This window comes from Mustelus asterias, chromosome 3, assembly GCF_964213995.1.
Source record: "Mustelus asterias chromosome 3, sMusAst1.hap1.1, whole genome shotgun sequence".
Taxonomy (NCBI): Eukaryota; Metazoa; Chordata; class Chondrichthyes; order Carcharhiniformes; family Triakidae; genus Mustelus; species Mustelus asterias.
This window is the reverse complement of record NC_135803.1, coordinates 44,573,444-44,598,981: the sequence shown is the minus strand read 5'-3', so window position 1 is coordinate 44,598,981 and position 25,538 is coordinate 44,573,444. Positions and strand designations below refer to the sequence as shown.

At 40.2% G+C, this 25,538-nt stretch overlaps 1 protein-coding gene across 2 annotated transcripts in view; it reads left to right on the top strand.

Moving 5' to 3' along the window:
• Positions 1–205: 205 nt before the first annotated feature.
• The window catches only part of ect2 (epithelial cell transforming 2), a 68,536-nt gene continuing 43,203 nt past the window's right edge, over positions 206–25,538 (top strand). The window contains exons 1-11 of one of the 2 annotated variants that reach the window (XM_078202248.1): positions 206–580; positions 3,775–3,851; positions 11,265–11,444; positions 14,364–14,450; positions 15,397–15,504; positions 18,518–18,591; positions 21,069–21,199; positions 21,629–21,741; positions 22,181–22,243; positions 22,335–22,551; positions 24,761–24,897. In XM_078202248.1, the coding sequence (XP_078058374.1) occupies positions 439–580; positions 3,775–3,851; positions 11,265–11,444; positions 14,364–14,450; positions 15,397–15,504; positions 18,518–18,591; positions 21,069–21,199; positions 21,629–21,741; positions 22,181–22,243; positions 22,335–22,551; positions 24,761–24,897 (1,329 nt within the window). In that variant the 5' untranslated portion in view covers positions 206–438. The remainder of the gene's footprint in view (positions 581–3,774; positions 3,852–11,264; positions 11,445–14,363; positions 14,451–15,396; positions 15,505–18,517; positions 18,592–21,068; positions 21,200–21,628; positions 21,742–22,180; positions 22,244–22,334; positions 22,552–24,760; positions 24,898–25,538) is intronic. The other variant, XR_013496036.1, reaches the window with a different exon arrangement.

Below are 25,538 nucleotides of genomic sequence, written 5' to 3'. Positions count from 1 at the left end.
CAATGTCCACCTCGCCCTGCGCTTTCCGATCCTCCAGCATCCAGAACACTGGCGGCAGGAGGCTGACCTTCAGCCAATCAGAGACGGCGGTTCGCTGGCCAATCAGCTGTGGCCTAGGCGTCCTCGGGACCAATCACAGGTCCGAGAATCTTAACCAGCCAATCAGGACAAGCCGCTCGCGCCTGTTGGTCGGTTACGTGTGGACCAATCGGAGCAGGGGTTTAGGAGTGCGTCTGGAAGTTTGAATTTTCCGTTGGCGGCGCCGAGAGCCCGGGTTCCAGAGCCGTTTGAAAAGACCACAGAGCGCGCCAAATTTAAACCGGGGCTCGTCCTCGGGCTTTGAGCCGCGGCGTACGCCCGAAAGGCCGCTTTAACATTTCAGAGGGTGCCTTCCTTTCAACTTTTACCTGGTCCGGTCCGGGGAGTCGCGAGCAGACAATGGCCGCCGAGAGGAGCTCGGTGGCCGCCGTGACCGGGAGTTTCTTGGTGGACTCGTCCGCTTTCGACTCCAGACTCGCCGACTCCTTCAAGGAGCACCAGTCGGCCGAGGTCGCAGCGGACGCCGGAGAGGATGCTCTTAGTAAGACTCTAGTTTCCGTGTGGGGAAAGCGGTTACGGAGCATTCACCCCGTTTCTGGCAGATAGAGACATGGCTTTCAGCTGACCATCGCTGTTGGGTGATGTAAATCTTGGGGTGGCCCAATTGGTATATGCACAAAGACTGAATTGTTCTCTAAGCAGGCTTCACTTCTGTTGAACTGACTGACGCTGATGTTAGACGACCTGCTGCAGTTAATGGAGCACTGACCATTGGGTACAGTGTTGTACAATTGGGATAGTTTAGTTTAAAGTGCTTTGACAAAGGATCGTCTGGACTCAAAAGGTCAGCTCTTTTCTCTCTCAGTAAGAAGTCTCACAGCACCTGATGAAGGGGCAGTACTCTGAAAACTCGTGCTACCAAATAAATCTGTTGGACTTTAACCTGGCGTTGTGAGACTTCTTACTGTGCCCCAGTCCAATGCCAGTATCTCTACATCGTGGCTACCACCTCTCCTTACAGATGCTGCTGGACCTGCTGAGATTTTCCAGCATTTTCTCTTTTGGTTTTAGATTCCAGCATCCACAGTAATTTGCTTTTATTTTGTTTAAAGTTTGTTTATTTATTAGTGTCACAAGTAGGCTTACATTAACACTGCATTGGAGTTGCTGTGAAAATCCCCTAGTTGCCACACTCTGGTGCCTGTTCAGGTACACTAAGTAAGGACACCAGGTTGCTGGCTCTGTGAGGCAGCAGTGCTAATCACTGCTGCCCTAAAACTTGCAACTGGAAGTTATAGATGTGCAGGAATAACGTAAATGCTTTTGGGAGTAAGAAATGTCTGATTTTATCACAGTGGATCTAGGATTTGGCCAAACCAATTGTTCACTCAGTTCTCTACTTAACTGGACAATCTTGTGTACCTTTGTAGTTGTGTTGTTTCGCCGCCACCCCGCCTCTCCCCCCCCCCCCCCCGATAAATTGAGTAACAGTAAAATCATATAGAATTTTATTCTCTCAATTTGTTGAGAGTTTGGCACATGTTTCTCAATAGTCTTTTAGAGCAATCATTAATGGTTGACCCAAATTGAACCTAAATGTCATGGATTCTTTAGGTTCAACCCGGTTTCATCCTTCCCCAGAAAACTTTAAAATAGAATAATTACTCTATGGAGGAGGATATTTGATTTGTTGTGCACATGCAGGCTCTTTGGAATAGTAGCTCAGCTTGTCCCACTCCCCGACTTCCCCTGCAGCTCTGCAATTTTTTTTCTCTTCAGATTTTTGACATTTCTTTCATGAGATGTGGGCATTGCTGCCTAGGTCAGCATTGTCCATCTCTAATTGTGGTGGTGAGCCACTTCTTGATCTGCTGCAGTCCCTTTGGTGCACATGCAGTGTTGTTAGAGATGGAGTTCCAAGATCTTGACCCAGTGATGGTGAAGAAACGATAATAAAGTTCCAAGTCAGAATGGTGTGTGCCTTGGAGGGGAACTTTTGAATGGTGGTATTCCCATGCATCTGCTGCCCTTGTTAATTATCCAATTTATCGATGGCACTGTGGTTAACACAGCTGCCTCACAGCGCCAGGGATCCAGGTTCGATTCCTGGCTTGGGTCATTGTCTGTCCAGAGCCTGCATGTTCTCCCTGTGTCTGCTTGGGTTTCCTCTGGGTGCTCCAGTTTCCTCCCACAGTCCAAAAGACGTGCTGGTTAGGTATGTTGGCCATGCTAAATTCTCCCTCACTACCTGAACAGGCGCTGGAGTGTAGGGGATTTTCACTAACTTCATTGCAGCCTTCATTGTAAGCCTACTTGTGACACTAATAAACTATAAACTTTTTAAACAATTTCTTCTTGAAAGTCACAATTGAATCTGCCCACCATATTCTAAGGCATTGCATTCCAGATCCTAATCATCACTCCATAACATTCAATGGTATTGCCATCATTGGAAGTCTCTTTCAACATCATGGGACTTGCCATCAACCAAAATCTGAACTGGACCAGTCATATAAATACTTTGCCTACACGTCTGTAGAAGGCAATGTAGGAGAACTTGTCTGGATGAACGTGGCTCTGACAGCGCCCTACCTCTTCTTCATCCAGGACAAACAGCTAGTTTGATTGGCACCCCATCCACCACTAAATATTCATTTCCTCCACTGCCAACATACAGTACAACGTACATGATGCACTGCAGAAATTCGCCAACTCTCCTTCGACAGTACCTTCCAAACCTGTGATCCCGACGAGCTAGAAGGACAAGGGAGTCGAACATGGGAATACCATAGCCTATGGTCCCCTCCACACCATAGATCAACCTGACGAGGAACTATATTGCTGTGCCTTCACTATTGTTGGACCTCCATTCCTGAGAGCACTGTGGGTATACTTGCAGCTCAAGAAAGTGATCTTTGCCACCTCAAGGGCAATCGGGGAAGGGTGATAAATGCTCCCCTTTTCAACAATATCCACATATGAAAGAAAAAAATGCAACTGCTTAAGAAATAGTTATTCCTCTTGTTGCCTTTGGCTCTTTTGCCATTGGTGTCCTCAGGTTCTCAACCACTTTGCTCTTTGGCAAATGAGAACATCAATAGCAAATGAGAATAGTTTCTTCTCATCTACTCTGTCTAGGCTGTTCATGGTTTGGAAGACTTCTATCAAACCCCTATCGACCTCCTTTTTCTCAAAAGAGAAAAGGCCCGGCTTCAATCTATCCCACTAACTGAAGTCCCTCATTAAACCTGCATCACTCCTGTTCTCTCAAAACCAACTGTTGATCCCTCTGACCTTGCAATTTACTGACTCATCTCCAAACTCCCTTTCCAAAGTCCTTGACTGTGTAGTTGTCTCCCAAATCCATCCACATCTTTCCCAGAACTCCATGTTTGAATCCCTTCAATAAAGTTTCCACTCCTGCGATAGTGTTCATCCAGCTCTTATTAAAGTCACAAGTGATTTCCTTTGTGACTGTAATGAAGGTAAACATTTCCTCCTTATCCATTTCTGTCTGCAGTGTTTGACCAGGTTGACAACACCATCTTCCTCGGGTATGATTCCACTGCTCTTGGTTGACAAAATGCATGACTTAGAAATAGGGACTCTATTATATCGGTATACTCTGTTCCAATTATTCAATATCCTCTAGCCCCCCCTTCATTTGAAAGCTACATTTAGTCAATGCTGTGGGAGATCAATTTGTGCTTATAAATTTTTGGTTTTGCTTTCTAGGTGCACCTCTGATTCAAACAAAAGTTGCGTTATTGGGAAAGGTTGGAGACACTGAACAGATTCTGAAAGCCTTGGAGGTAATAACATCATGTTTAAAACTGTCATGTTCATTATCTTTTCATTTGTAAGGTGTCAGTGATGTGTGTTCTATTAAAGGAATTTTTATTTTGAAATTCTGATTCTTTTGTTACTGTGATAATCCATCTTTATTAGTAAAACGCCTGACATTCCTAACATGCTGAAACAATTTTTGGTAAGCGCATACAATTATTCTTTTAAAAAGTGGAAGGTTTTAATTTTCTGTTTTGCTTGAAAATTTTAATTTGTTCTTACCCAAAGACAGTTCTGCAAGCCTTGGTAATAAGCTAAACCTAAAAGTCCACGGGTTCTTTTATCCATGACACTAAGTTGACCAATATTATCTGACTATTGTAGAGTTAGGTTAATGATTAACCTTTTTTGTTAGATTGATGCCAACTGCATCTGATCATCAATTTACTGTTAATTTATAGTTAGCCAATGAATTATCTTCACTTCCAGTTTTTTTAAATGACACTTTTAAAAACAAATAGCTCATTTGGTAAGTGATGTTCAGCTAAAAGATGTTTTGGATACTATTTCAATTTGCTGGTCTGGTACATAACTCCATTAACTATTGGTGTAAAACTGGGCCAATGTTGGACATGATCCTGTCCTCAACTTGTATTGTTGCAAAAAGAAAGGCCAAATAAGTTATTGGAGCTTGTAATGCAAATTGCACAAACTGCAATTCAGCAATAAATGGGGGGATTCTGCATCCAAATCCAGTGGTTTATGTCTTTTTGGTATTAACTGAAATGTCAAAGGTTAAATAAATTGATGAACTTGGAAAAAAAGCATGCCTAATGGCAAGTTGGGACAACAGTTTATAAAATCTATTGTTTGTATAAGAACATAAGAACATAAGAAATAGGAGCAGGAGTAGGCCATCTAGCCCCTCGAGCCTGCCCCGCCATTCAATAAGATCATGGCTGATCTGACGTGGATCAGTACCACTTACCCGCCTGATCCCCATAACCCTTAATTCCCTTACCGATCAGGAATCCATCCATCCGCGCTTTAAACATATTCAGCGAGGTAGCCTCCACCACCTCAGTGGGCAGAGAATTCCAGAGATTCACCACCCTCTGGGAGAAGAAGTTCCTCCTCAACTCTGTCTTAAACCGACCCCCCTTTATTTTGAGGCTGTGTCCTCTAGTTTTAACTTCCTTACTAAGTGGAAAGAATCTCTCCGCCTCCACCCTATCCAGCCCCCGCATTATCTTATAAGTCTCCATAAGATCCCCCCTCATCCTTCTAAACTCCAACGAGTACAAACCCAATCTCCTCAGCCTCTCCTCATAATCCAAACCCCTCATCTCCGGTATCAACCTGGTGAACCTTCTCTGCACTCCCTCCAATGCCAATATATCCTTCCTCATATAAGGGGACCAATACTGCACACAGTATTCCAGCTGCGGCCTCACCAATGCCCTGTACAGGTGCATCAAGACATCCCTGCTTTTATATTCTATCCCCCTCGCAATATAGGCCAACATCCCATTTGCCTTCTTGATCACCTGTTGTACCTGCAGACTGGGCTTTTGCGTCTCATGCACAAGGACCCCCAGGTCCCTTTGCACGGTAGCATGTTTTAATTTGTTTCCATTGAGATAGTAATCCCATTTGTTATTATTTCCTCCAAAGTGTATAACCTCGCATTTCTCAACGTTATACTCCATTTGCCATATCCTCGCCCACTCACTCAGCCTGTCCAAATCTCTCTGCAGATCTTCTCCGTCCTCCACACGATTCACTTTTCCACTTATCTTTGTGTCGTCTGCAAACTTCGTTACCCTACACTCCGTCCCCTCCTCCAGATCATCTATATAAATGGTAAATAGTTGCGGCCCGAGTACCGATCCCTGCGGCACGCCACTAGTTACCTTCCTCCAACCGGAAAAACACCCATTTATTCCGACTCTTTGCTTCCTGTCGGATAGCCAGTCCCCAATCCACTTTAACACACTACCCCCAACTCCGTGTGCCCTAATCTTCTTCAGCAGCCTTTTATGGGGCACCTTATCAAACGCCTTTTGGAAATCCAAAAACACCGCATCCACCGGTTCTCCTCCATCAACCGCCCTAGTCCCATCTTCATAAAAATCCAACATGTTCGTCAAGCACGACTTTCCCCTCATGAATCCATGCTGCGTCTGATTGATCGAACCATTTCTATCCAGATGCCCTGCTATCTCCTCTTTAATAATGGATTCCAGCATTTTCCCTACTACAGACGTTAAGCTGACCGGCCTATAGTTACCCGTCTTTTGTCTCCTTCCTTTTTTAAACAGCGGCGTAACATTAGCCGTTTTCCAATCAACCGGCACTACCCCAGAATGCAACGAGTTTTGATAAATAATCACTAACGCATCCACTATTACCTCTGACATTTCTTTCAATACCCTGGGATGCATTCCATCCGGACCCGGGGACTTATCCACCTTCAGTCCCATTAGTCTACCCAGCACTGCCTCTCTGGTAACATTAATTGTATTAAGTATTTCTCCTGCTGCCAACCCTCTATCGTTAATATTTGGCAAACTATTTGTGTCCTCCACCGTGAAGACCGACACAAAAAACTTATTTAAAGACTCAGCCATATCCTCATTTCCCACTATTAACTCCCCCCTCTCGTCCTCCAAGGGTCCAACATTCACTCTAGCCACTCTATTCCTTTTTATATATTTATAAAAACTTTTACTATCATTTTTTATATTAATTGCTAGCCTAGCTTCATAGTCTATCCTTCCTTTCTTTATCGCTTTCTTAGTCTCTCTTTGTTGTTTCTTAAATTTTTCCCAATCACTTGTTTCTCCACTATTTTTGGCCACTCTGTACGCAGCTGTTTTTATTTTAATACTCTCCTTTATTTCCTTCGTTATCCACGGCTGGTTCTCCCTTTTCTTACAATCCTTGTTTTTTGCTGGAATATATTTTTGCTGAGAACTGAAAAGGATCTCCTTAAAAATCCTCCACTGTTCCTCAGCTATCCTACCTGCCAGCCTGCTCTCCCAGTCTACCTTAGCCAATTCATCCCTCATCCTATCATATTTCCCTCTGTTCAAACAGAGGACACTGGTTTGGGACCAAACTTTCTCCTCTTCCATCTGAATCAGAAATTCGACCATATTGTGGTCACTAGACCCAAGAGGGTCCTTCACAATAAGATCCTTAATTCTACCTACCTCGTTACACAATACCAGATCCAAAATAGCTCGTTCCCTCGTCGGTTCCGTAACATGCTGTTCAAGGAAACTATCCCGACAGCATTCTAAGAACTCTTCCTCCATTCCACCCTTACCGACTTGAGTCTGCCAGTCAATGTGCATGTTGAAGTCCCCCATGATTATTGCCGTTCCGTTTTTACACGCATCCCTTATCTGCTTGTTTATAGCCCTCCCTACCTCAACATTATTATTTGGGGGCCTATATACCACACCTACTAGTGTCTTTCTCCCTCTACTATTCCTCATCTCTACCCATAATGATTCCACGTTTTGTTCCTCAGAGCCTATGTCATCCCTCAGTACTACCCTGATATTATCTCTTATTAATAGCGCGACCCCACCACCTTTTCCTTCCTGTCTATTCTTCCTAAACGCCTGATACCCCTGGATATTCATCTCCCAGTCCTGGTCACCTTTCAGCCACGTTTCTGTAATGGCCACTAGATCGTACCCACTCGTGCTGATTTGCACCATCAACTCATTTACCTTGTTCCGAATGCTTCGTGCATTCAGGCAAAGTGTCCTTATTCCAGCTTTTATCTGGACCCGCTTTGATGAGTCGCGAACACCCTCTCCCTCTACTCCCTTATCTAAATTACCGCCTTCATTCACTTGCACCCTCTCCTCTACCATTAATTTTGTAATTCCCCTTACCCCTGCATCCTCCACCCCATCAATTAGTTCCTTGATCCTAGTCAACTCTTCTAGCTCCCCTCCCCCCAACCTATCTAGTTTAAATTCTCCCCAGTAACCTTAGCCAACCTACCGGCCAGGATATTGGTCCCCGTGTGATTCAAGTTCCACCCGTTTTTTGTATACAGATCATGGTAGGTTGTGGTGATTTTTAGGAACAAATTCGACCAGGCTGCGAGTTACATTGGCCTAATCCCTTAGACTCCAAATTTGTTTTAAAATTAAGGATGTAAGCTTTATATATTGTGTTTTAAACTTGAGAAAGAAAGTGGAAGCCTTTCACACTAGTTCCTCTAGTTCCAGTGTTGAAATAAAAATATTTTGATAAAATTTCCATTAATATAATTCTTAGAAAATTATGGGATTTCTTAACATTTGACACGATTCATATTAGTTGCCTTATTATAACTTGTGCATGTGATCTTATTTTGAGAACTGACATCTGTCTGAAGCAATAGTATCAATTAAACAGGGCTATAGACTGGTTTTCTATTATTGATTGAAATAGAAAGCTTACATCTGTGGGGAAAATGCTGAAAGTTTATATTTGTTTGATTGCTGCTTACAAAATGGTATCAGCTCATTACATCAATGTGTTTTCTAATTGGTATATACTTGAGCAATTTTAATACAAGAACATAGGACTGGAATGATTATCTAAATGGATACAAAATTGGCTTCTTGACAAAAGCCAGAGGGTGGTTGTAGAGAGTTGTTTTTCAAACTGGAGACCTGTGATCAGCGATGTGCCTCAGGGATCAGTGCTAGGCCCACTTTTATTTGTCATTTATATTAATGATTTGGATGAGAATATAGGAGGCATGGTTAGTAAGTTTGCAGATGACACCAAGGTTGGTGGCATAGTGGACAGTGAAGAAAGTTTTCTCCAATTGCAACGGGATCTTGATCAATTGGGCCAGTGGGCTGACGAATGGCAGATGGAGTTTAATTTAGACAAATGCGAGGTGATGCATTTTGGTAGATTGAACCAGGGCAGGACTTAGTCAATGGTAGGGCGTTGCGGAGAGTTACAGAACAAAGAGACCTCAGGGTACATGTTCATAGCTCCTTGAAAGTGGAGTTACAGGTGGACAGAGTGGTGAAGAAGGCATTCAGCATGCTTGGTTTCATCGGTCAGAACATTGAATACAGGAGTTGGGACGTCTTGTTGAAGTTGTACAAGACATTGGTAAGGCCACACTTGGAATACTGTGTGCAATTCTGGTCACCCTATTATAGAAAGTATATTATTGAACTAGAAAGAGTGCAGAAAAGATTTACTAGGATGCTACCAGGACTTGATGGATTGAGTTATAAGGAGAGGCTGAATAGACTGGGACTTTTTTCTCTGGAGCGCAGGAGGCTGAGGGGTGACCTTATAGAGGTCTATAAAATAATGAGGGGCCTAGACAAGGTCGATAGTCAATATCTTTTCCCAAAGATAGGGGAGTCTAAAACTAGAGGGCATAGGTTTAAGATGAGAGGGGAGAGATACAAAAGTGTCCAGAGGGGCAATTTTTTCACACACAGGTTGGTGAGTGTCTGGAACAAGCTGCCAGAGGTAGTAGTAGAGGCGGATACAATTTTATCTTTTAAAAAGCATTTAGATAGTTACGTGGGTACGATGGGCATAGAGGGATATGGGCCAAATGCGGGCAATTGGGATTAGCTTAGGGGTTTTTAAAAGGAAAAGGGCTGCGTGGACAAAGTTGGGCCGAAGGGCCTGTTTCCATGCTGTAAACCCCCCGATGACTCTATATACCATTTTCCCAATAACATGATCTAGTTTATAACCATGTTACTGCAGTATTATGCACATGCATGGCGAGTATGGCTTTGAAATTTTAGCATTGCTGTGTCTCTGTACAATACTGCCTGTAAACAAATGTGTCACCTGCAATCTTGGAGGGTCTACCTTTGCTCTCTTGCACACGCAGCGATTTTTTTAAAACCAGGAACTAACAACAACCCCACTTGTGGCATTCTATTAAATGGATTTGTTACCGTCTCACAATGGTGACACTTGAGTTTTTTTGAAATGTAAGATTTAAGTGCTGCACGGTTGATGTCTGCATTCAGAAGACTGAATTATTTTTCATCTTCTGTAAGCTGTTTAATATTGGAGAGCTAAAAGAATTTATGTAATGTTTTTATTGTTGTTAATATCCTGAGCCAAGGATGCTCATGCTGATTGCAATGCCCCAGCTTTGATCAGCTGCCTTGACAAAGGGAGAGATTTAAACTCAGGATCTCTTGTGTGTGGCTGGCTTGGTGGTATGTTATGTAACCCATTGGCTTACTGGGCCAGCAGGGAGCATCTGACTGCAGATAGGCCTAACAATAGTTACTTTATCCATTAAACCTTCAAAGGTCTATGATTTAGCACTAACCATTTGGTAAATAGATGATAGGTGTTCACCTTTGCTAAAAATAGTAGATTCTCCATTTTATCTTTAAGATTATGACAATTATGCAAATTTCACCCAATTACAAAACCAATTAACACACTGCCTTTGAGGAATCAATCTTCTAGGTCAAGGAGAGAAGATATTTAATTATGTAATTTCTGCTATGCTTCATTCATCCACCTAGGTTATTACATTATCATCCTTGCAAGACCAAGTTTAGAAGCTGAAATATTTGCTAATTCTATTAACCACGTGGGCAGTTGCTCTGTTTAGGAATATTGTTGAGATTTCACTGTACTTTTAATTTCATACTTCATAACATGCATAGAAATTGTGAAAGCATTTGATGTATTGAAACAGTTAGTGTTGTTATCAATTTGAGCTTAGCAACTTAATGCACCGATATTTGCTTACAGTTCCTTAAAGTCATTGATGTGAAGACAATGATAGTGTACCTGCTGTGCAGCAAGATGCCAATCTATTTTTGGGATGTCTTGTATTTTGGAGGAAATTTGTCACTGGTGCAGCATGGTGGCACAGTGGTTAGCACTGCTGCCTCACAGAGCCAGGGACCCGGGCATGATTCCTGGCTTGGGTCACTGTCTGAGCAGTGTCTGCACGTTCTCCCCGTGTCTGCGTGGGTTTCCTCCAGGTTTCCTCCCACAATCCCAAAGACGTGCTGGTTAGGTGCAATGGCCATGCTAAATTCTCCCTCCATATACCTTTTAATTTCATGAATAGGTGCTGGAATGTGGCAACTAGGGGATTTTCACAGTAACTTCATTGCAGTGTTAATGTAAGCCTACTTGTGACACTAATAAATAAACTTTAAAATATCAAGCTACTTTTATTTATTTTGCATTTGAAATGATTGTAGAAAATTTGAGTCATCTAACCAATAATTTTAAACTTTTACAAATCTAGGTTTGTAAAAATTAATCCTGATTTTGATAAATGCAATATATATTACTAATGTAATGGGGATTTTTTCTTAACGTGGATGATGAGCCTTTTTCTGCGGAAAGTACCACACAGAATTTGTGTTTCTGATTTCAATTTTTTTTCTTTCACGGTGATTTAGGAAATCAAGTTGCCATTTGTCAAATTGGAAAGCCTAGAAGATTTTGGTAATGAAAATGCTGAGATGGAGACTATATTTGTGCTAGGAGAATTCAAAGGCCAGCCATATGAAACCTTGCACAAAATGAATGCTAGAATCCTGGGGCCTCCTGTTGTGCTTCACTGTGCAAGGAAAAGAGAGGTATGGTTAAAAGTGATTTCAATATTTCTTATGCATTGGGGAGAAGAGGCAGAAAAGAACAGAAGCCTCCACACTAGCTTTATCAACACAAGTTGCTAGAATCCACAGTTATGTTGTGCAATTTAATCTTAATCAGGATAATCTAAAGTGCTCATGCTCTGAGTTTGTTTCTGTTTTGATTGTGAAGCACACCTTATCGATATGTCCTTCATTCCCAGCGCTATTGAAAATTAGTATCTATTCACTGCTGTGGGGTGCATGTTGACTGATTAGATCCTGAAATCGGATGAATGGCGAAAATTGCATAATTAAAATGAACCTATCTGAGATTGGGCCATGTGGCAGGGGTAGGTGCTGGGAAATTCACCAGGGAGCTATTGGTAACATCAGAGCCCAAACAGGCAAATAACCAGGATCTTGAGTGATTCTAGAGTTGTGGCATGGTGTCCTTGCAATAACTTCAATTTGACCATTGACTACACTGAACTAATAGCTAATTCATCTACTATTCAAGTGTTGGAGGAATATTTAGGAGACAGTAATCATTGTATTGTAAGATTCAGGATGATGATCGGAAAATGTGCTTATGACCAGTGTCAGGAAGAAAATGCAATTGAGAGCCAAGAGGAATGCAGAAGGTTCGGAGGGGAGGTGAAAGATGAATTATGAAAAAAGACTGGAAGGCAACATAAAGGGGCATCCCAAAGTCTTCTATAGGCATATTAATTAATAAAAGGAAGGGTAAGACTTATTTGGGAGCTAAAAGGGAATTTACACATGGAGGCAGAGGGCATGATTGAGGTATTAAATTACTACTTTGCATCAGTCTTTACCAAGGAGGTAGATGGTACCCAGGCTTGTCTGTGGTGACAGACAAGGAAACCGTCACCAGAATGTGCAGGACGTGTTGAACTTTAAAGTTGATAAGGCACTGGGACAGGATGCAATGCATCCAAAGATACTGGAGGAAGTGAGAGTGGAAATCACAGGGGCACTGGCGATAATGTTTCAGTCTTCCCTAGTATCAGGGGAGGTGCCAGAGCACTGACGAATTGCAATTGGTACACCCTTGTTCAAAAAAGGTTTTCAGCATAAGCCCAGCAATTACAGACCAATTACCTCAGTGCAAAGCAAAGCAAGCTTCCAGAAACAATTGTTCTGTAATTGCGTGAAAAATTGTGGGTTTATTAGGAAGACCCAGCATGGCTTTCTAAAGGGGAATTTTGTGTTTAATAAACTTGCTGGACTGGAGTTTTTGTTTTTGAAGAGGTAACGGGTCGATGAGAGTAATGCTGTCACATTGGTATATGTGGAATTTCAAAAGGCATTTGAGACACTGCCACACCACCGACTTGTGAGAAAAGTTATAGCTCATGGAATGGGACAGTAACAATGTGGACACAGAACTGGCTGCATGATGGAAAGCAGAGAATAATGGTCAATTAATATTTTTCAGGCTGGAGAAAAGTTTGTAGTGGAGTTACTCAACGTCAATAATTTGCTTTTATTTGGTATTGGGATCCTTTTTTTCCTAGTTTATTTATTAATGATCTGTATCTTGGTGTGCAGGAGACAATTTCAAAGTTTGAATGATAAGCTTGGAATTATTGTAAATTGTGAAGAGGACAGTGTGGAACTTCAAATGGACATAGGCAAGTTGTGGAATGGGTAGATAGGTGGCAGATGAAGTTCAATGCGGAGAAGTGCATTTCGGCAGAAAGAACATGGACAGACAATATAAGGGGTAAAATTCTTAAGGGGGCCTGAGATTTATTAACCGGGGCATAGAAAATAAGAGCAAGGTGGTTGTGCTGAACTTAAGCTCGAGTATTTTTTTTACTGTTCTGGGTGCCACACTAGAAAGGATATGAATGCATTGTAGAGAGTGTAGAAGAGGTTTACAAGATTGGTTCCAGGGATGAGAAACTTCAGATATGAGGATCGATTGAAGAAGTTGAGACTTCTCCTTGGAGAGAATAAAGTCAAGAGGAGATTTGATGGATATGTTCAAAATCATGAGGGGGCTGAACAGTGTAGATGGGGAGAAACTGTTCCCACTTGTAAAGGGATCAAGAATGAGAAGACACCAATTTAAAGTGATTTGCAAAAGAAGCAGATTTGATGTGAGAAAAACACTTTTTTTCACACAACAGATGGTTTGAGTCTGGAATGCACTGTCTGAAATTGTGATGGAGGCAGGTTTGATCGAGGCATTCAAGAGGCCATTTGATTATTTGAAAAGAAACTATTTGCAGGGCTGTGGGGCAAAGGCAGGAGAATTGCACCAAGTCCTAATGCTTTTTGGAGAGCTGGTGCAGCCCCGATGGGCTGAATGGCCTTGTGCACCATAACCATTTTGTGATCCTCTGACTTGGCCGCTGACTTGCCTTGAGAGTTTAAATGGGAATCTTCTGTATTGGTTGAGGAAATGTAAGAAGCAGACAAAAACTGGTGCCAGCAGATCTGAAAGATCACCGATGCAGTTACCATTTTGTAATTTCTGTGATGCTTGCTGCATGTTTGTAACATCAAAAACTTTCAAAACTGAATTGTGCAATGTTAATCAGTTTCCACAGCATCAATGGGGTGCAGTGTTAATTCCAAAAGTGGGGTTACCATGTAAATGTAACATTAGAGAAACAGTTCAGTTTCTCCAGAGAATTTTTGCCACGCTTAATTGTAAGGTAAATTTCCTTGATGCGAGAAAGCTTACAGTCTAGCTGTTCCATTTTGGTCCCTGCCTTGTGCTTGCAGAGACTTGTACAAGTGTAGTAAATTTATAGCTTGAACTTGATAATGATGATTCAAACCACATTTAAAAAGAAATGGAGTTAGGAATATTTCCTACCTCATAAATTCAGAAACTTTTAAATGTTAAAACGATTATTTTAGCTAAGGTAATATTTTGAATCCCTGTAGACTTTGCCTTTCACATCTCGGCCATTATATTGCACAAGCATGTTGGATCTGGTCTTGTGTTTCACTGGATTCAAGAAGGAGGAGTTGGTGAGCATTTACTTTTTTTTTGTTAAAGTTCTATTGCCTATGAACTGATTTATGATAACCATGGAGCATTGTATAATGAGGATTCTGAATGTGAGCATTGTACATATTGTCCAATGTATGAAGTCACATCAGTATACAGATTCACTCTGTTTCCTGTGGTTGTAACCATCTAATATTCAGGAATCATACATTTTGAATTGACCACCTCATGATATTTGTGAGGAATCACTTGCACTGCAATTTTCAATAACATTGAAACCCTAAACATAGTCCAAAACTTGGAGCCACTGGAAAAGTAGCTGAAATAATTCTTGTTTTGATTTAAATCTCCCCTTCTATTGGGGCTATGATGGTGCTATCAATTATAGATAGCAATGCCTTTACAGGATAATTATTTTTAACAAGCTGCAAATCACACTTGTGATATAACAACAATGTTATTGTTGAGTGAGTCTAAGTGAACGATGAAAGATTATTTTTCTTTTGTGCACGCTTTACTTTCCATGTTTGCCTTGCACTTGCTGATTGTCGTAGCATTCTCTTAACGGGAATAATTGTCTAGTTTGAACTTATTTCCTAAAAACATATTGCAAGCACACATGGAATACTGGTTACCCTATAGAAGATAATGCTACTGTATAATTTATTTTTGAATATAGCCAGTTTTGAGGAGTGGCACCCTCATTTGAAAAGTCTTGAATAAGAATACCAGATGCACTACATTTGTTGATAAATGTACTATGAATGGGGGTGATAGCTTGAGAAAATTGGGTGTTTTTCAACCCTGTGATAAACTTATGGGTTTATCAGTTGGAACAACACCTTTTGTTTTATTTTGTAACAAAAATGTAAAAAATATGTCTGTAATTGTTTGTTTCTCATTCTTTGACAGTTGCAAAAATAATTAATTTGATAGTGACTACACTCACCTTTTTTCAATTCGCAGCTTGTTCTTGTTGCCCTGGCACATCATATGGGAGCAACCATTCGTAAAGAGTATACAGGCAAAATAACTCATCTCGTGGCCAATTCTACTCAAAGTGGCAAGTTCAGGGTATGAACAAATTTTCATTTATATGTTGAAGAAACTGCAAACTGTATCAGAAGTTGAAATTCTTGGTAAATCCTGGAAATGGCTAAGAAACTGATTTAAAGGCTGAAAACCAACAAAACACATTCCAAAAAATCATGTGGGGAGAAAGAGTGCAGAATCCAGTTCCCTAGGGTTTTTCTGATTTATGTAAATGATCTGGGTTCAAAATCTCACTGCAAAATGGTCAAAATTGCTCATGATGCCAAAATACTGGAGATTGCTGAGATTTTTCAGCATTTTGTTTTTGTTTCAGATTATAGCATCCACAGTAATTTTAAGCTGTAAGGTGGCTATTTGAAAGAAGGTTGCACGTGGACAGGGAAATGAAGCCTCTGGAACAGCAATTAGTCGTGTGGGAGGGGCCTGGTTTCAGCTTGGTTACAGACCTGTGACCACGTGGCCTAAGAAGCTAGAGTTGTTGCATAACAGCCATTGCTGTCAGCAGTGAGCTTTTAGGCCAGTCTTCTTGGCCTGGAGCTATCCGCAGTGGAGGAATGGCTGGATTTCAAGGATGGGCTGAGTGTCTGCCAATGGACTGTCCTGGGATCAGAGCTTTCTAAAACTCCAGATTTTGCCTTCTCTCTGTTCCCTTCAATATACCACCAATGGATAGAGATGATAAATAATAAAAAAAAGTCTCGTGCAGGCGTGGTGTACAGGCCCCCTAACAGTAACCATACAGTAGGGTGGGGTGTAATGGGAGCTTGTGAGAAAGGTACAGTAATTATCATGGGGGATTTTAGTCTGCATGTGGACTAGGAAAATAAGATGGGTAAAGATAGCCTGGATCAGGGATTCACATGTTTTCAGGATTGTTTCTTACAAAAGCACGTTCTAACACCAGCCAGAGAGCAGGCTATACAAGACCTAGAATTGTGCAACGATTAATTCATGACCTCATAGTGATGGTGTCCCTGGGTGATCATGATGCGCTTGAATTTTATATTCATTTTGAGGGAGAGAAGACTGGCTCCAAGACTAGCATTTTAAACTTGATGGCAATTTTGAAGGCATGAAAGCACAGCTAGCTAAAGTGAACTGGCAAATTAGGTTAAGGGATATGTCAGTAGAAATGCTATAGCAAACATTTAAGGCAATATTTCAAAAGACACAGCATTGATAACATTTCAACAAAGAAAAATTCCAAGGGGAGAACTGTAGGAGTGTTTTTCATAGACTAAATATTAAGCTGGCTTTACTTTAATTACGGCTCAGCTAACACAGACTCACAGAGACAGTACTCTGGTTAAAGACTTTTCTTCTTTTTCCAAGCTTGGCTCAATGTATGAGGGAGAGAGACTTGGCAGTTCCAAATCACTCTGAAAGTACATCACTCAGTATTACAATTTTCAAAAGTCATTTGCCCACCTCTTGCACACCCTAGCTGGGTATGAGCCAATCATTATTAGTATTGATTATTTACCTTCGCCAATAACATTTACTCCTGAACAGCATAGGACTGCGTGATCAGTTCTTGAACTTTGAGTTTCTCTCAGTCTCCTGATGCTTACCAGACAACTCTTATGTGGTGCAATGTATACCCTATTCATGATATACATGAATGTCTGGGATCTCTGATGTGCACTTGGTTAGTGAATATCCTATTCATTAGATCCGTGTAGAGACACTGATAAGAATTGCTCTTCCCTTCGCTCAGTAGCTGCATTGTTCTGAGGAATGTGGTTCTTTTTACTTGACTACGTCCCAGCATGTCTTAGAATATTGTCATTAGCCAAGGCATACACTTTTAATGTAGAATGTTTTTAAAAATACATGTCTAAATTCTCTGACAATGGTTATGTGTCTTAATGCAAACAGTATATTCCAGACACTTTGTGATTTTTCTATACTCTATTCACTCTGATCTAATCTACCCTGACCTGTTAGTCTTTTAATCCCAAATTATTCTAAACTCCCTCTTACAAGGACCCACCGTTGGTGATTAACTTAAAAAAAAATCACACTTAAAGAGAAAACATGGGATCGCAGGTCAGAAGATTGGACAAAAATAAAAAAATGGCAAAGAACAACCCAAAGGTTAATAAGGAAGGAGAAATTAAAGTATGAGAGAACGCTAACTAGAAATATAAAGACAGACAGTAAGAGTTTCGATAAATATTTAAAGTGAACAAAGTGGGTGTTGGTCCTTTGAAAGTGAGTCTGGAGAATTAATAATGGAAAATAAGGAGATGGCAGATGAAGTAAACCAGTATTTTGTGTCCACCTTCACAATGGACTATTCAATGGTCTAATCCAGTAACCACCTAGACCTGAGGAGGTAAGTTATTGGATGGTCTTAATGCAGTGTGGAGGTTTCAATCTCTACTGAACTTGAAAAGTGGGCACTTGATTTATTACGGTTCTTAGTAGGGTTTTTTTATTCTTTGGGATGTGAACACTGCTGGAGAGCCCAGCACTTATTGCCCATCTCTAATTGCACATCAACTGAATGGCATGCTAGGACAGAGAGCAGTTAAGAGTCAACCACATTGCTCTAGGTCAAAGGGCAGTGTGGGATTAGTGAACAAGATGGGGTTTTAATGACAATTGATAATTTCGTAGTCACAATACTGAGACTAGCTTTATTAATTTAAATTTATTTAAAACCCACATCTCCAGAGCATTGACGTGCCTCTGGATTACTAATCTAGTGACATTAGCTACTGTTTCCCTTTCAATTTACTTGTGCCTCTGGGTTGGTATGGGGGAACTTGGCTAGGTGTCAGCTTCTGATTACTATTCAGCTGCCTCTAAGGACAAGGACAAGATTATTGCAGCCGTGATGACTCATTCTCCCTCTTTCTCCATGCATTTGAATAGCTTGCTGACATTTGAATATGCTTCCATATGTACACTGTCCTTTTGGACAAGGTGGTGAGAATAATTGGCACCAATGATTTTGTGTTCTGGCATCATCCAATGTATTCAGGAGAGCCTGTCGGATGAGAATTTACAAAACGTGTATTTATTACAGGCTGCAGTAAGCATGGGTACTCCTATCATGAGAGCAGAATGGATTCATAAGGCCTGGGAAAGACGAAATGAAATGTGAGTTTTCTAAGTTATTAGTAAAATCATTATGTCTTCTGTTCAATTTAATGAAATGAACATATTGTGCAATCTTTTCTTGAATTCTCACTGGCTGTGAAATTATATGAAAATGAGTGTTGTAAATTAAAAAATAACACTGGAGCATTTTGAGAAATAGCAGAAATGTAATATCTGATCAAAATGTTTGTTTCATCTGGCCCTGCGTCTTCTGGTATTTGCCATGGAAACGGATAATTCCTGAAAGTGCCAATCAAATGAATTAGAAGTAAGCTCTATTCCGCATTTTAGTGCTCGACAATGTAGCACTTTGTATCTTCATTTTATAATTCATGTAATATAGTTATCTTTTAAAAAAAAAAATCATGTGGGATAAGCATCAGTTGTCTAAGTGAATCCACTTCAAACCAATGGTATGTTGTATTTATATTAGTATATCTGTGCTTGGAAACCAGGCATGACTTTCTTTTGTGGGGAGTTTAAACCTTTGGTTTCACAGCTTAAAAAATATCAATTGATATTGAACCTTTCATAACCACAGAATGTCCGGGTGCTGTACAACAAAATGCTTCCTGAAGTATTGTCACAGCTATAGTGTTGTGTGGCCAATACAAGTATAACTTTCCTGCTGTTCTTTGAAACAATGCCATGACGACATTTGCATCCACCTGAGGGGGCAGATGGGGCCTTTTTCATCCAAAATATGGCACCTCTGACAATGCAGCAGTCCCTCAGTACTGCATTTGACTGTTGACTTTTATTTTTGTACTGAAACCCCAAACTTTCTGATTTGGCCAAGTGCAAATAGCTGAATCAGTGAGCCAGGCATATAACAACTTTCCTGTGGTCAAATCCTGTTCTATTAGAACCCTAAACTCTGGCTACAGTGTGTGTTTTGTGACACAGCATATAGCCTAATTATTCAAATAAGTATATTGACAAAACAAATGTTGTTCAGTAAATGAAAAACTTTGTTTACAAATGAGAGATTCTGGTCAACTTTACAATAGAATAAAAGCTACATCAAGCTGAAATGAATTATTGCTGAGAAATCAGTTTGAATAAAGCTGACGTTATTCTGTTAGACTATTCCAAGGGTAGCCATGTAATTTTCAATCTTTAACAGATACGTTGTTCTTAAATGACTTAAGAACTTTAAGTCAACATTGAAAAGGGTGAAAGACAAACTAAAGAATGAGGAACAGGAAGTGGGGTGGTTGCTGAAAGCCTCCGAGGTTCCTGCAAAGGGCCAAAGTAGGCCAGTTACGTGCTTATTTTGATCAGGTCTTCGTTCAGAAGCCATGGTTTTTCCATTGGTTCACCACCTGATGGGCTGGACCCATGTCAATTATATTAAATTTGTACATTGAAAGGCTGAGATAGATGAATGGGAGGAGGCCCTTGACAGACAAGGAACAGAGTGAGTAGGGTGAATAGCCCACTGCATACCAAAATCCAGTTTTGGTATAAGCATGGGTGGAAATTAAGGATAAGTTAGTAGTTTTGAATACCACTAATGAGAGAAGACCAAACAAACTGGAGAATCTGGTTAAAGGCAGTTTGAAACTAAGCTCTATGTTTCGTATGCAGATATTGGCATGTTGAGGGGATATAGTATATACTCCATGTAGTTTTAAGGCTTGGAAGGAAATTATTTCACATTAGCTGTGCTTTCTGGTTGCTACAAGTGGGTTAAATGTAGTAATAGCATTCATATTTTAAGTTTTTGACTATTTTTGAATAGTCAAAGCTGGCAGCTTCAGGGTGAAGTCCATGCCAGATTTTGGATCTTGCCAGTTTTCAGGTCAAGCGCAACTGGTTGGGTGGAGCAGGCTGAACAATTTAGGTGGCGTCCAGGGTTGCTTGAACCACAGAAAAAGACAAGATTGCAAAGCCAATAGCTAGTCAGTGTGACAATGCAGTCTAACAAGCCTGAAATTATTATACACGTCTAATAATAGCTAAAATACATGCCTGGCAACGTTTTTTAAAAAGTCAGGTTTTTTGATATTACTGGTTTTCGGATAGCCAGATTGAAATATTGTACCTGTGGTTGGGCATGAATCTGGTGTAAAAACCTTCGGAAAGAGCACTTTGGCATCCAGTTGTCATTTGGTTGTAGATGTCCTGACATACAATTCTTCTTGGTAAGGTTCAAGAGCCCTGTTATCATCATCTTGATGGTATTGGACAGAATTCCCAAAAATATAAGCTGTTCTTTTTTTATAGATCATTTCATTTAATGTTGGCATGCAAACCTAAACTTTCTGATGTCTGATAACATGTAGAATTAGAGGAAACCCAAACCATCTTGAGTTCTTAGTGATAGCACCCTCTGTCCAATACTATTTTAAAGTAATTCTCGTGCCAGATTGGTTACCCTGCAATATTCTCTTCCAGGAAAAGGAGCCAATTTGATTATGATGTTGCTGTCATGAGTTGCCAACTTGTAGATTAACAGTTAGTTTTGTTCCCAGTGATTTCCACGTTGCTGACGAAGCGTTTCGAAATGAATTCAAAGTGTCTCCATTTCAAGATTGTGTGCTATCTTTTCTGGGATTTTCTGAAGATGAACTGAGAAGCATGGAGGAAATGACTGAAATACAAGGTCTGTGGTGAACATAAAATACAACTCTTGTGCAGTAATTGTTTTTACAAACAACTCATCCACTGTTGAACTTAAGTACAATCATTTTTGAAAAGCACATAGTGGAGCTTAAGTGTAATCTTAATTCTTTTTCTTTACTAGAAAATTCCTTCTCAGCATCCACCTCTAACTTAACTTTTTTTAATGTCTCATCCTTTGAAGGTCATTTCTCATTCCTCACTTAACTATTGTTTATTTTTAAAATATGATTCCAGGATTTGGGAGCATTGTAAAGCATTGAAGAAGCCAAGCTTTGGCATTTCACAGTGGGTCTGATATTTGAAAGTTTTTTTTTAGAAACTCTGCTCAAAGCTGTGGACTATCTGAGCAATGGTTTGGAAGATCTAGTATTGTAAGTAACACATTTGACAACTTGTTGCCCCTTTTCAGGAGGAAGATACCTGTCTCTTGGTGATGAAATGTGTACTCATCTTGTGGTGGAGGATACAATAAAACAGCTACCATTTGAACCCTTCAAAAAGCTGTTTGTTGTAAGACAGGAGGTGAGAAATCTCTTAATCTAAGGTAAAAAGAAAATCTAGTCTAAATAGAAAGTTCCAATAATGAAGGTGTAGCAGCTTTGGATTAAGGTGTTAAATGAATCCCCACTTCCCCCGTGGCCCCTTGTTGTTTTCTCCTCTGGGTCTCTGATGAATGAAAGCAGATAAACTTTGGGGTTGTGGTTGTCTTTCAGTGGCAGTCATTGATAGCAGTTTGAGATGGTTGTATCTGTCTTTTATATCTTTGTTGATATGCTTCCCCAGTGGGACAACTGAAATCAGGCTTTCTAAGAGTGTTTAAGTCGTGTTGCATTATTTTGTGGTTTAATGTGCCAATTTTGATTAATCATGGATTTAATTTGAGCTAAATTGACACCAGTTAACATAGTTTAGATTTTGTTCTCCAGTGTAGATTACTAATAAAAGTTTGTCTTCATTTTAGTGGTTTTGGGGAAGTATACAGATGGATGCCAGAGCTGGAGAATCAATGTACTTGTTTGAAGAGGTACACCAAATTCTATCTAACTACATTTGTGCACGTTTTTCTTTTCTGGAAATGTGTTTGACTGAAAAAAGAACTTTGTTTCTAATTACAGTCTGAAAGTCCAACGCTTAAGACATCTGTGTCTTTGCTTTCATTGAGCACACCAAATAGCATGCGCAAGAGGCGCCGCTTGCGTGATACACTGTCCCAGTTTACAAGAGAGACTGACAACTTCTCACCTTTCCCTCCACGCAAAAGGCCTTCAGCAGAAGCTTCCATTTCACTGGGATCTCTGTTAGACATCTCTAACACGCCAGACTCCTGCGGAGGTGGGTTAACAGATTATGTTCTATCAAGATGAATAAATGTTTTTAGAATCATAAAATGATTTAACACACCATTTTTGCCTGTGTTGGCTCTTCCGTCAGAGCTATTCAATTGGTGTCTCAAGCCTGCTCTTTCCCCCATAGCCCTGTTGATTTGTATCTTTGCTTCAAATTATTTACTCAATTCCCTTTGCAAACTTGCTATTGAATTTGTTTTCACTACCCTTTCAACATTTTGCCAGTCATGTGGACCTCATTATTTTGCCAATTGTCATACATCTGTAACCTGAGATTACTGACCCTTCTGCTACTGGAAACAGTTTTCCCCCCATTTATTCTTTTAAAATTCTTCATGATTTTGAAGACCTCTCCTTTCTCTTTTTTTTCCATCTCTTCTCGTTGGTACCATTGTAGCAAGTCTGTTCTGCACTTTCTAAGCTCTTGACATCTGTTGTAAAAGTGTGATGCTCACTACAGACACTAATGCAGCTTGAGGTCTAACTAGTGTTTTATAGAATAGTTTAGCACTACTTCCATTTGCTCCCCTATTAATAACATCAAGGTCTTACATACTTTAAACAGCCTTCTCAACTTCTACCTTCTAAGATTTACATACGTACATATCCAGTCTGTGATCCTGCACTTCTGTATCATTTCATGTATATTGTTTCTGAGATTTTCAAAGGTGCTGTATTAATGCAAGTTTCTTTCTTTTATCACGTACAAACTCCCTTCCACAATCTGGGAAATTAAACATTTGCCACTAATTTCTACTTTATCATGCTCAGCTGTATTTTGTATTTTTGTATCTGAGGCACCAATGTCTTTTTAATGAACTTGGCATATGTTAAATGCTTTTGACAGTCCATTGCACTATTTGTATCACTCCTTCTTATAATTTCATTAGTTGGATTCTATTGAGAAAGCAGCAAAATATATTGTGCACAGCCTGAAAATTGAATAAATTCATAACGTTTAAAACTGAAGCACATAAGGAAAGAATAACCAGCAAATGCTATTTTATTCAGTTATTTTGTTTTGTCTTTCAGAGTATGAAATGAACAGGATAGTAAAGAGGCATAGAAAAAATGATAGACAGCTGGGTCCATTTGTTCAAGTTGGCAAACCGATCCATAACTGGAGAGTTCAGAGATGGCTAAAAAATGGAAAAAAATCTGGGAAGTTCATTGGTCATACCAGCTCAGAAATAGAACAACATGCCAAATTTCTAGAATTTCTTCAGCAAAAGAAAGAAGGATGTGAGAATTACACTATTAGTTCCCCCATTAGCACTCCAGAGGTAAAATTAGCTCTTGAGCTTGAAGATACACCTGAGGGTAGAAATGAAGCAGCAGAAGGAGAAACTTTTCAAAGACAAGCTTTTGTAGAATTTCCGCGAATTGAGATAAATAATGTCTTGTGCAGCGACACTGTGATTGAAATGGATGCTTCTGTCTGCCCTTCAGCAAACTTTGATGGTCAGGTAGATGAAGGACTTGTACCACAGAAAAATAATGCAGTGGATAATATAGCAAACTTTAGGAAGGCTACTGACATTTCACAAGTGATCAAAATTAAATTGACAGAGTTTCAACAGAATACCTCTGCCAAAACTGTGGATGCTGAATCTTGTGATCAGAAGAAGCTTTCAACACATGACAGTTCAGATAAAGATGGAGATTTTGACTTATTACAAAAACGTCATAATGGAGCATTTTCCAATGTGATTAAGACAGGATATCTAGAATTAGAGGTGGCATTACCTGATGAGCAAATGCAGCAATACTTTCAGAAAAGCAGAAATGATGAATTTCAACAAAGCATCATGATTGAAAACCTGGAGGATGTAGAAATGTCCTCAGCCTCTGAATGTTCTGAGGCTCAAAGCTTTACTTTTTGGGATGTCAGTGCACTTTATAGTGAAGGTACAAATGTTCCCCAGTATGTGATACTACCAATAAAAAAAATTGTAATGCTGTTCACGGCATTTTTTGTACAAAATAATTTAAGATTGTTAAGTTAAATTCATTTAAGGTGATGAGTTCTGTCCTTTTCAATTTTGTATTTGGTGCAGAATAATAAGTTTGTGCTTTTATGAAATGTCACAATTTTGAAGATATTTTCCTGCCTCCTTGGAGGTGGAAACTATGGAGGTTGACCTGCCTGTTTTAGATGAGAGGAAACAAAGCCTTTATTCTCCCCTCTTCTACAGAAACACCCAAGTCTAGCATCAGACCGTCAAAATGCTACGCAGCTGCTCCTGCAAAGCAGTCTGCTCGGTGGCAGGTTGCAATGGAGCTGTACCAGACAGAAAGCAACTATGTAGACATTTTAACTACTATTATTCAGGTAGGCTAATTTATGTATGTTTTTGTGATTTATGCTGGAAATAAAGTATCCACAGTGCAACCAAAAAAAGGCCGCTGGGCATCTCTCAACCTTTCACTGGCTTCTACCCTCTGGAAACTCAATCATCCAAAACTCCATTGCCCTATCTTAACTTACATTCAGTCCTATTCATCGATCCCTTCTGCTCGAGTGACCTACATTGGCTCCTTGTCAAGCAATGTCTTAATTTTTAAATTCTCATCCTTATTTCCATTCCCTCCCTGGCTTTGCCCTTGCTCATCTCTGTAATCTCCAGCCCTGCAACTCTGAGATATCATCTGCATTGATCTAATCCTGGTTTCTTGAGCATCCACGATTTTAATCACCCCACCATTGGTGGCTGAGCCTTCAATTGCCTAGGTCCTAAACTGCTGAATTTCCTCCTTTTTACATGCCCTTTGAAACCTGCTTGTGTCACCAAGCATTTGGTTATCTGACCAAGTCAGCTTATGTGGTTTAGTACCCCATTTTGTGAAGCACCTTGGACGTTTTATTTTGTTAAAAATACACTGTATAATTGTAAGGTTGTTGTTGGATCACTGTATTTTGAAGCATGATAGTGATCATTGAGAGTCTTTTCCTCCCCTACCTCATGTCTGTAT